Source organism: Mastigoproctus giganteus, chromosome 8 (assembly GCF_048544385.1).
Source record: "Mastigoproctus giganteus isolate SK-2022 chromosome 8, ASM4854438v1, whole genome shotgun sequence".
Taxonomy (NCBI): domain Eukaryota; kingdom Metazoa; phylum Arthropoda; class Arachnida; order Uropygi; family Thelyphonidae; genus Mastigoproctus; species Mastigoproctus giganteus.
This window is the reverse complement of record NC_143582.1, coordinates 210,473,496-210,486,111: the sequence shown is the minus strand read 5'-3', so window position 1 is coordinate 210,486,111 and position 12,616 is coordinate 210,473,496. Positions and strand designations below refer to the sequence as shown.

Genomic DNA, 12,616 nt, shown 5'->3' with positions numbered 1-12,616 from the left:
AAATTTTTTCTCCTATATAGATTAGCATTAGTAGAGGCATACAATGCAAGAAAGAAAGCTTATATAGAATCAGCCAAAAAAAAAAAAAAAAAAAAACTCTTCCCATTTCACTCCAAATGCTTGTCTTGTTTAAGGCAGAATTTTTTTTCTGCTCAAAACTTTTGTTGTTAGACAATTTTTTAAGTTATCCATAAATATAGTTAAAACCAAACATGAAGTTTTTTTTCAAGTTGTTCCTGTTTGACCCTCAACGAGATTTAGCAGCTCCCTGTTTACTCAGTCAAGTTCCAGTGAGTTATTCTTGACTAGACTGTTTTTTGCTGACACTGGGAATACACTGCTACATTTCTCTATGCTCTTCCTGATTACTGAAAATGGACCTTCTGAAAGTGATAGATAAACTTTTAAAGATGATTTTTCCTCTTTTTTGTTCTCCCAATAATTGATGTATGCTTACATTATTTGGCCATCTGCTATGAATATGTACTGCAACTGATCCCAACAACCAAGTATTTCATGCTTAATTAGTTAAACCACAAACAGTTCTCCTATGTCCTCCATACATCACCTTTGCAATAAATTAAATATCCTTTCTTTACAATGCAAAATGGAATCAAAATTATGGAGTTTTTCTTTGTCACATGGTGCAGATACACTTTTTGTGTACTTAAATGATATTTGCAAATAAAAGAATTATTATTATTTAGAAGATGCACTTCCCTTCTAAGACTTTGGGAGCTCAACATTCCATGCAATAACTTCAGAGCTTGTCTAAAATGACTTCTTCCTTGTACAGAACTGCTAAAATAAGTATTTTTTTTATAAAACAGCCATCAATATCATTAATCAGAATGAAACTGACAAAGTGGAGTAATCTGTGGATATTGAAGTTTTATCTCTAATATAGGTAACTCATGAGTCAAATGATATTTGGTATTTGTTCTATTTTATAAATCACTCTAAATATGTCTGTACTGGGATATTGCCTATAGTTCCTTTTTTTCCCTTCCTGTTCAAATAAAGGAATTTATATAGCATTATCGTTAGTAGAGGCATATGATTTAAGAAAGCAAGCTTATACAGCATCAGCCAAAAAAAAAAACAAAAAAAAACTTCCCATTCCACCCATCCATTTGCACCAAAAGTTTGTCCACTTCCTTGAATTTATTTAAGCTATCAACTTCCACAATGACAGATGGAAGTTTGTTCCAGCAACCAACCACCCGCTGGCTAAAGGAAAATTTCCACACATCTAATCGACAACTATCTTCATCAATTTGAGTTTATGCCCCCTCAAGTTTGTAATCTGAGCACGAGGAAGAATCTCATCAGCATTAAGCCTGCTCAATCCATTCACCTCAATCAGATCACCTCCTAGGTGCCTAGTCTCCAGACGGTGCAATTTGTAGAACTTAAGCCTTTCTTTGTAAGAGCACCCTTTTGTTCCCCTCACCAGTCTTGTTGCCTTTCTCTGTACTCGTTCTAGCAACTCTACATCCTTCCTAAAATTTAGGCCTCCAGACCTGCATGCAGTACTCAAAGTGTGGCCTGACTATTGCCTTATACAGGGGATAATTACCTCCTTATCCCTGCTCGCAAATTTCCTGTATATCATTGACAAGACCCCATTACCTACTCTGGCAGCCTGTCTGCACTGTCATAAAACTTCATATCCGACTTCCCAATTACCCCAGGTCTCTTTCATTCTCCACTACCCAGGTGGCACATTTCTCTGAGGTTACAGTTACTCATATACAGTACTTTGCATTTGTCAATGTTAAACTTCAGTTGCCACTTCTCAGCCCATCTGCCCAACTTTTTCAGATGCTGTTACAGCAGCATACTGTCATTACTGTGATCAACAACCCTGCCAACCTTTGTATGATCTTCAAACTTTGACATTAAGATTGATATACTTCATCTGATAAGCTTCATCAATATTGTTGATAAATATACAAAACAACAATGTGCCCAACACCGAACCCTGGGGGACACCACTAATAACATTAGTCCATGACGAGCTTGCCCACTGATTACCACTCTCTGTCATTTACTCAAAGAGGTAACTACCATCAGGGGTAAAGGGAAGGGTTCTTGCTTTGGTAAAGGTGACTACGGTGGTCTGAGACAGTATTTAAATTCTATACAGTGGGAACAACTGATGATGTTACCAACACCAAATCCAAAATGGGAAGCATTCAAAGAATTTATCTTGGAAGCTACTAGGCTGTACATACCAACTAAGAAATATTGTTCGAGGTTTAGGCCTAAATGGATGTCAGATGAACTAATGAGACATGTGGCAGAGAAGAAAAATGCATGGGATACATATATATTAATGGGTGACATGGAAGCCTATGATAGATATAAGCTGGTCTGTATCCAAGTCACAAAGGAGATTAGGCAGGCAAAGGCAGATTATGAGAAATCCTTGGCAAAGGATGCAAAGAAAAACAATAAAGAGTTCTTTACCTATGTAAACTCTAGAAGGAAAGGGATGAATCAGATTGATCCACTGGATATTGATGATCCTGCTCAGGTGGCTAACACACTAAATGAGTAGTAGTAGTGGCATGTGATGCAAGAAAGCATGTGAATGAGCTTATGCAGCATCAGCCAAAAAAAAAAAAAAAAAATCACACCATTCCCTCCAAATACCTGTCCAGTTCCGCCTTAAATTTATTCAACCTATCAACTTCCACGACAGATGGAAGTTTGTTCCAGCAATTAACCACCTGCTGGCTAAAGGCAGATTTCCGCACATCTATTCTACATCCGCCTTTTCTTAATTTGAATTTATGCAACCTTAGGTTCGTAATCTGAACAAGTGGAAGGATCCCATCAGAATTCAGCGTGCTCAACCCATTCAAGGCCTTATACACATCAATCAGATCACCACGCAGGTGCCTAATCTCCAGGCACTGCAACTTGCAGCACTTAAGCCTCTCTTGGTAAGAGGATCTCTTCATTCCCCTCACCAATCTTGTTGCCCTTCTCTGTACACACTCAAGTAAATCTACATCCTTCCTAAAATGAGGCCTCCAGACCTGTACGCAGCACTCAAGGCGTGGCCTGACCATTGCCTTATACAGAGGGATAATCACCTTTTCCCTGCTAGCAAAATTCCTATATATAATTGACTAAACCCCATGACCTGCCCTGGCAGCCTGTCTGCATTGTTTAGAAAACTTCATATCTGCCTGCACAATTACTCCCAGGTCTTTTTCATTTTCTACCACCTTAAGTGTAGTACCACACAGTTGGTACGTTTCTCTGGGGTTACTTCTACCCATATGCAGTACTCTGCATTTGTCAAGGTTAAACTTCAGTTGCCACTTAGCCCATCTGCCCAAATTATCTAGATCCTGTTGTAGTAGCACACTGCCATTACTGTCATTAACAACCCTGCCAACATTTGTATCATCGATAAATATACAAAACAAAAGTGGACCCAACACTGAACCCTGTGGAACTCCACTAATAACATTAGTCCACGAAGAGCAGCACCCATTAATTACCACCCACTGTAGCAACTTACACTTAATATCATTCTGCTCCAATTTGTACAATAGTCTTTCATGTGCTACAGTGTCAAAAGCTTTCCTGAAATCCAATATGATATCAAAATTATTTTTTGCATGCAGTTCCTTTGTAACCACATCATAATATCCTATCAAATTTGTCAGACAAGACTTTCCCTTAACAAACCCATGCTGTGTCTCAATTATTGCTGCAGTCTTGTCTAGATGATCCTGCAATGCATCTTTAACCAGTGACTCCATTATTTTACCCGGAACAGAAGTTAAACTAACTGGTCTGTAATTACTTATGTCATCCTTCGATCCCCCTATGTGAATTGGGGATACATTTGCACATCTCCAGTCTGTGGGAACTTCCCCTGCCTCCAAGGATGCTCTCATAATTATGGCTAAGGGTTTGCTTAGTTGCTTTGCCACCTCCTTTAGTATAACTGGATAGATCCCATCCACCCCAGGTGCTTTTCTTATGTTTAACTTCAACAATTTCTCCTCCACTTTGCTCTCAGTTATTACAAAATCATTAAGTATCCTGCTACAATTTGATAACCTTCTGCCATTTTCAAACCTTAATAATTCCTCATGTGTGAATGTAGATGCAAAATACTCATTCAGTTTGTTTGCTATCTGAGCAGGATCATCAACAGTGGAACCATCGATGTCAAGTGGACCAATCAGATGCATCCCGTTCCTTTTAGAGTTTATATAAGTAAAGAAATCCTTGCTGTTTTTCTTAACATCTTTTGCCAAGGATTTCTTGTACTTTGCCTTCGCCTGCCTAACCTCCGTTGTGACCTGATTACAGAAAAGTTTATATCTGCCATAAGCTTCTGAGTCACTTGATAATTTATATGCATTCCATGCATTTTTCTTCCCTGTTACGAGTCTGATTAGTTCATTAGATAACCATTTAGGCCTAAACCTTGAACAATATTTCTTAATAGGCATGAAACTTTTAGTAGCATCCACGATTAATTCCTTGAATGCTTCTCACTTAGAATTTACTGTTCGTAACATCGTCAGTTGATCCCACTGTACAGAATTTAAAAAAAAACTTTCTGAGACCACTGCACTCACCTTTACGGAAGCAAAACCCTTTCCTTTACCCCTGATGGTAATTATATCTTTAAGTAAATCCCACATCAGTACACTGTGATCACTGCCACCTAGTGGTTCCTTTATCTTCAAATTCTTAATACACGAACGATCACTGCTGATAACTATATCAAGAGTATTACTCTCTCTGGTTGCCTCTTGAACATGCTGCTGCAGAAAACAATCACCCAATAAATCCACAAAAGGCTGACTAGTGTGTGAGTGACCAACCACAAGTTCCAGTCAATATCTGGAAATTTAAAATCCCCCATTATAAGACATTCTGATTTACTGGCCCACTCTATTTCTCTGTACAATTGTTCATTGTACTCATTCGAGTCATTAGGCCTATAACACACTCCTACTCTTATTTTTGCTTTCGCAGTGCTTATGTCACACCAAACTGACTCAACAGTGCACTGTTCATCTATATCAACTGGGTGCACTTCTTTTGATTTTATGTTTTTCTTAATTAACAGCATAACACACCTCCTCCCTTTCTATCCTTTCTGTACACATTGTACTCCCCAAATTCCAGTTCTGCATTCCTTATATCTAGGTGACACCACGTCTCTGCTATCCCAACAATATCCGCCTATGATGTCTTGACCAACACTTCAAATTCGTTTACTATACCTCTAGCATTGGTATACATGCTCCTATTTTGCATCTACATTCACCCATGAGAAGTTATTCAGGGAGGGGGAATGCCAGATGTGAGTTAAACTCTGGCAGTGAGCTGGATGATTTTGTAATAACTGAGAGGAAAGTGGAGGAGAAATTGTTGAAGATAAACATAAAAAAGGCACCCGGGGTGGACGGGATCTATCCAGTTATATTAAAGGAGGTAGCAAAGTAAGTAAGCAAACCCTTAGCCATAATTATGAGAGCTTCTTTGGACTCAGGGAAGGTACCCATGGACTGGAGATGTGCAAATGTGACCCCAATTCACAAAGGAGGATCAAAGGGCAACACAAGTAAATATACATGCAGTGGTTAAAGAAGGGCTGCAGGATCATCTAGATAAGACTTCAGTTATAGCTCGGACACAGCATGGTTTTGTTAAGGGAATGTCTTGCCTGACCAATTTGATTGGATACAATGATGTGGTCACAAAGGAACTGGATGCAGGGAATAACTTTGATATCATATACAGTGGTACCTTGGTTTGTGAGCATAATTCGTTCCGGAAATGTGCTCGTAATCCAAAGCGAATTTCCCCATAAGAAATAATGGAAACCCAGATGATTTGTTCCAAAAACTCAAAAATAATCATATACTGTAAAAATGATTAATACAAAATACATACCTTTTTATATTTTTAATATTTAAATTTAATATACATAAAGCAATCGAATTTATTAATTATTGGGTAGGACGACTTTCTCTGTCACTAACGGAATCACTGCTATCTGTTGACTTTCTTTTTGTGACTTTTACAAGGAACCTATCCTTTGCCTCCTTTTGAGGATTTCACAGAAATATGACATTGCATTGTCGTTAAACAGATTGATCACTCGCACTATTACAAATCGAGGAGGCACGCTTGGTACACATAAACAAAGCTGCGCGCGTGTAGTAACTGAATAAACAACACCGTAAAGGCAGTGATACACTATTAAACACCTCACATTTTAGCACATTTCTAGGGATTACTACCATAAAACAATAAAAACAATTTTCAAATAAAAACATAAACAAAGCTGCGCGCGTGTAGTAACTGAATAAACAACACCGTAAAGGCAGTGATACACTATTAAACACCTCACATTTTAGCACATTTCTAGGGATTACTACCATAAAACAATAAAAACAATTTTCAGTTGCGTTCCTGCTAGTGGAATCTGTTATAAACTGGAAGTAAACTCAATCTAATTGCATTTGCGATTATATCGATAGCTGTGTTCGTTTTTCCGTTATTATGGTGAAATGTGTTTCCCCTTCACTGATATAAAAAACATAAATACATTTTCAGAATCTTCTCTTCATTCCTATCGTGTTGCGTTCGGTTGGGGTGATTCTGCGTTCGACTGTCATTTCTTGTAAACACAAAGGCGAATCGTGCATAAGCGAATTGGGTTCATGTGATATAAGATATCGTTCCCCTATTTATAAATCGTGTATGATCGAATTCGTGTAGTGTAAACACGTGTTATACCAGGACTGACTGTACTCGTATTGCAAGACCTCGCTCATTTATCAAGTTAAAATTTATTAAATATTTTTGCTAGTCTTGCAAAACACTCGCAGACCAAGTTACTCACAATCCAAGGTACCACTGTATTTGGATCTTAGAAAGGCTTTTGATACTGTTGCACATTAGCATTAGCATTAGTAGAGGCATTTGATGCAAGAAAGCAAGCTTATGCAGCATCAGCCAAAAAAAAAAAACCCACTTCCACTTCACCCCTCTGTTCGTTCAAAATACCTGTCCAGCTGAGCCTTAAACTTATTTAGGCTATCAACCTCCACCACAAGGGATGGAAGTCTGTTCCACCAACCAACCACCCGCTGGCTAAAGGCAAATTTCCGCACGTCTATCCTACATCTGTCTTTCCTCAATTTGAATTTATGCCCTCTCAGGTGATTTTTCTGAGCTAGAGGAAGAATCCCATCAGCATTGAGCATGCTTAAACCATTCAAGGCTTTATACACCTCTATCAGATCACCTCGCTGGTGCCTAGTCTCCAGACACTGTAATTTGCAAAACTTAAGCCTTTCTTCGTAAGAGCACCCCTTTGTTCCATTCACTAATCTTGTTGCCCTTCTCTGTACTCGTTCCAGCAGCTCTACATCCTTCTTGAAATGAGGTCTCCAGACCTGTATACAGTACTCTAGGTGTGGCCTGACCATCGCCTTATACAATGGAATAATCACATCCTTATCCCTGCTAGAAAAATTCCTGTATATCATTGACAATACTCCATGAGCTTCTCTTGCAGCCCGTCTGCACTGCTCAGAGAACTTCATATCTGCCTGCACAACCACCCCCAAGTCCCTTTCATTCTCTACCACGGTCAGTGTAGTACCACAGAGTTGATACGTTGCTCTGGGGTTGCTGTTTCCCATGTGTAGTACTTTACATTTATCAATGTTAAACTTCATTTGCCAACTCTCAGCCCATCTGCTCAACCTTTCCAGATCCTGTTGCAGCAGCATAGTGTCAGTAGTGTCCTTGACAACCCTGCCAACCTTTGTATCGTCTGCAAACTTGGACATTAAGCCCGATATACCATCATCAATATCATTTATAAATACAGAAAACAATAATGGACCCAACACTGAGCCCTGAGGGACTCCACTAATAACATCAGTCCACGATGAGGAGTGTCCATTGATTACCACTCTCTGTCTTCTCCCCCTCAACCACCCCTTTATCCATAGCAGCAATTTGCCTCCAATGTCACACTGCTCCAATTTGTGTAGCAGTCTTCCATGTGCAACAGTATCAAAAGCCTTTCTAAGATCCAAGTATATAATATCAAAGTTATTCCCTGCATCCAGTTCTTTTGTGACTGCAGCATAGTATCCAATCAAGTTGGTCAGGCAAGACTTCCCCTTAACAAAACAATGCTGTGTCTGAGCTATAACTGAAGTCTTGTCTAAATGATCCTGCAGTGCTTCTTTAACCAGTGCCTCCATTAATTTTCCTGGAACAGAAGTTAAGCTCACAGGTCTATAATTACTTGTGTCAGCCTTTGATCCTCCTTTGTGAATTGGGGTCACATTTGCATATTTCCAGTCTATGGGTACCTCCCCTGAGTCCAAGGAAGCTCTCATAATTATGGCTAAGGGTTTGCTTACTTCCTTTGCTGCCTCCTTTAATATAACTGGATAGATCCCATCCACCCCGGGTGCCTTTCTTGTGTTTATCTTCAACAGTTTCTCCTCCACTTTACTCCCAATTATTTCAAGATTCTGTAGCTTACTGCTAGAGTGAATACACCTCTGGCATTCCCCTCGCTGAATAACTCCTCATGTGTGAATGTCGATGCAAAATATTCATTTAGTTTGTTAGCTACCTGAGCAGGATCATCAACACTTGACCCATCAATATCAAGTGGACCAATCTGATTCATCCCCTTCCTTCTAGAGTTTACATAAGTAAAGAACTCTTTGCTGTTTTTCTTTGCATCCCTTGCCAAGAATTTCTCGTAATCTGCCTTCGCCTGCCTAACCTCCTTTGTAACTTGGTTGCATATCAACTTGTTTCTATCATAGGCTTCTGTGTCATGTGTTAATTTGTATGTATCCCATGCATTTTTCTTCTCTGCCATATGCCTCATTAGTTCATCTGACATCCATTTTGGCCTAAACCTTGAACAATATTTCTTAGTTGGTATGTAAAGCCTAGTAGCTTCCAAGATAAGTTCTTTGAATGCTTCCCATTTTGAATTTGCTGTTGGTAACATCATCAGTTGGTCCCACTGTATAGAATTTAAATACTGTCTCAGTCCATCGTAGTCGCCTTTACGGAAGCAATAACCCTTCCCTTTACCCCTAATGGTAGTTACCTCTTTGAGTAAATCCCACTTCAGCACATTGTGATCACTGCCACCTAGTGGTTCATTTATCTGCAGATTCTTAATGCATGAAGAATCACTGCTGATAATCAAATCAAGAGTATTACTCCCTCTAGTTGCCTCCCGAACATGCTGATGTAGAAAACAATCATCCAATAAATCCACAAAAGTCCTGCTAGTGTGTGAGTGACCAGCCCCCAAATTCCAGTCAATATCAGGGAAATTAAAATCTCCCATTATAAGACACTCTGATTTACTGGCCCACTATTTCCCTGTACAGTTTCTTATTATACTCATCAGAGTCATTAGGCCTATAGCACACTCCTACTCTCAATTTTGATCTCCCAATGTTTATGTCACACCAAACTGACTCCACCCTGCACTGTCCAGCGATGTCGACTGGCTTCACTTCCTTTGTTTTTATGTGTTTCTTAACTAATAACATAACCCCTCCTCCCTTCCTATCCTGTCTATCCTTTCTGTAGACGTTGTACTCCCCAAATTGCAGTTCTGCATCCCTTATATCTGTGTGACACCACGTCTCTGATATCCCAACAATATCTGCCTTCGATGTTTTGAGCAATACCTCAAATTCATCAAATTTATCTACTAAACTCCTAGCATTGGTGTACACGCAAGTATACCTGCACCTGTTTCTATTCTTAGCTACCCTAACACAACCCGTGTGTTTACTTGTACCGCAATGGCTCCCAGCAGTCTCTGAAATACCATGCATCTTGTTTTTCAGGCTTCTGCTCATTCTAATAGAAGCAGTGCAAGAATCTCTTTCACCTCTGCCAGTGGCTACTGTCAATCTATTGGTCTTTGTCTCCCCCCAAGCTAGCAGTTTTCCGACCCACCTAACACTGCCTCGATAGCATCAGCAAATATTCTTGCACCCTTTCTATTTAAGTGTATCCCATCCCTGTAGAAGCAATCTCTCCTGTTAACAAGTACAGTCCAGGCTGAAAAAAATTCTACCCCTTGAGCCTTGCACAATCTTTCCAGGGCCGAACTGATCGACAAGGCTCTCATCATATACTCCCTCCTATTGTGTCTGGGCAGAATTGCAGACACTTTCAAATTCAACCCTAATTCTCGGCTTTTGTTCAACAGTGACCTGTACTTGTTAAGTAATTCTGCCGGTCTCCTACTCTTAATATTATTAGTGCCAACGTGTACAACTATATCACCTTTTGTGCCCTTAAAAGATGATATTCGCTCTACAACGTCATCAACCTTTGCCCCTGGCAGACATACCCTGGTCCTGTTCCACCTATCAAATGGAAGACTGCTGCACAAATTGGAGCAGTGTGGCATTGGAGGCAAATTGCTGCTATGGATAAAGGGATCGTTGAGTGGGAGAAGACAGAGAGTGGTAATGAATGGACACTGCTCATCGTGGACTAATGTTATTAGTGGAGCCCCTCGGGGTTCAGTATTGGGTCCATTGTTGTTTTCTGTATTTATAAACGATATTGATGATGGTATATCAAACTTAATGTCCAAGTTTGCAGAAGACACAAAGGTTGGCAGGGTTGTTAAGGACACTAATGACAGTACGCTGCTGCAACAGGATCTAGAAAAGGTGAGCAGATGGGCTGAGAGGTGGCAAATGAAGTTTAACATTGACAAATGTAAAGTACTACATATGGGAAGCAGCAACCCCAGAGTGACGTATCAACTTTGTGGTACTACACTGACAGTGGTAGAGAACGAAAAGGACTTGTGGGTAATTGTGCAGGCAGATATGAAGTTTTCTAAGCAGTGCAGACGGTCTGCAAGAGTAGCTCATAGTGCCTTGTCAATGATATACAGGAATTTTCTAGCAGGGATAAGGAGGTGATTATCCCCTTACAAAAGGCAATGGTCAGGCCACACCTTGAGTACTGTATACAGGTCTGGAGGCCTCATTTTAAGAAGGATGTAGAGCTGTTGGAACGAGTACAGAGGACAACAAGATCAGTGAATGGAACAAATGGTTGCCCTTATGAAGAAAGGCTTAAATTTTGCAAATTACAGTCTCAGTGTCTAGAGACTAGGCACCTGCGAGGTGATCTGATTGAGGTGTATAAAGCCTTGAATGGTTTGAACATGCTCAATGCTGATGGAATTCTTCCTCTTGCTCAGAATAATCATTTGAGAGGGCATAAATTCAAATTGAGAAAAAACAGATGTAGGATAAATGTGCGGAAGTTTGCCTTTAGCCAGAGGGCGGTTGGTTGATGGGACAGATTTCCATCCTTTGTTGTAGAAGCTGATAGCCTAAATAAATTTAAGGCTGAGCTGGACAGGTACTTGGAACGAACAGAGGGGTGAAATGGGAGCATGTTTTTTTTTTTTTTTGGCTGATGCTGCATAAGCTTGCTTTCTTGCATCATATGCCTCTACTAATGCTAATGTCAACAGTATATTCTGTTTTCTCAGCCTTCAACCCATGCCTAAAGGTTTAAATACCTTTCGTGTTTGAGGTTTTCAACAAAAATAAATAAATAAAAAAAATAAAAAGCTTTGAATGTCTATTAACAAACATTTGTAACACAACTAACTGTGAATTTTAACGGCATAATTTCATAACTTTTATTAAAAAATAATAGTACAGAAACTGTTAAGGTTAATCAAAAATTCATACATAATTCAGAAAGTGACCAAGGAGATAAAAAAAAAAAAAAAAAAAAAAACCATAATATATGCAGTTAAAATAGTTTTTCTGTTTATTTTACAATGATACATACATGAGTTGTAGCTCCTGAATGTATTCCTGAATCAGTCATGTATGTATTCTGCTGCCATAAAAGTGTTTGCTCCTTAGAATTTGATACTGGAACATCAGGTGGAGTATTATAATTGCCATGAGAAATTGCTAAGAAACAGAAAGATAAAAAAAGTTTTTATATTATGTACAAAACTCACATAACAATAAGCTAATGATTTAGAGACAATTTATTCAAAACAAAAAATAATAATATATGGTTAACCAAATATAAACACAGAAATTTTTTTTTTTATATCATGTTGGTTTGTTGTTTGTTATTTGGTTTTTAGGAGCATTAGCAACTAAGGCCATATTGCTCCGGGGATATGCGGTGGTCATTCCCTGACCTTTCAGCATCCTCCGTATTTGGTGGTCATGGGCTCGAACCCTGGTCTAATCTAGAAGCGTGTGCTACGCACTGCTGATCCTGCCCACCTGGCTACGGAGATGCCCTTTATATTATGTATGATATTCATATAAGAATAAAGTAATGATAATATTATGATGATAAACAGTTATCATTAATTTATTAATAACTGTTTGAAGGAATAAAATTAATTAATTATCATTAATCTTTTTCCTCTTAGCACTCATGTTTAATATTAAGTTATCAAGATAACTTAATATTAAACATGACTGCTAAGAGGAAATAAATTAATGATAATTAATTAATTTTATTCCTTCAAAACAAAGCTAAAAATACTAAA

The 12,616-nt window shown here is 38.9% G+C and overlaps 1 protein-coding gene across 6 annotated transcripts in view; it reads right to left on the bottom strand.

The window, feature by feature from the left end:
* Positions 1–12,616, bottom strand: part of LOC150082241 (catenin beta-like) — a 208,921-nt gene that overhangs the window by 132,284 nt on the left and 64,021 nt on the right. For all 6 annotated transcript variants that reach the window (XM_090379199.1, XM_090379196.1, XM_090379198.1 and 3 more), the window contains exon 3: positions 11,890–12,017. In XM_090379199.1, coding sequence (XP_090235325.1) covers positions 11,890–12,017 — 128 coding nt within the window. The remainder of the gene's footprint in view (positions 1–11,889; positions 12,018–12,616) is intronic.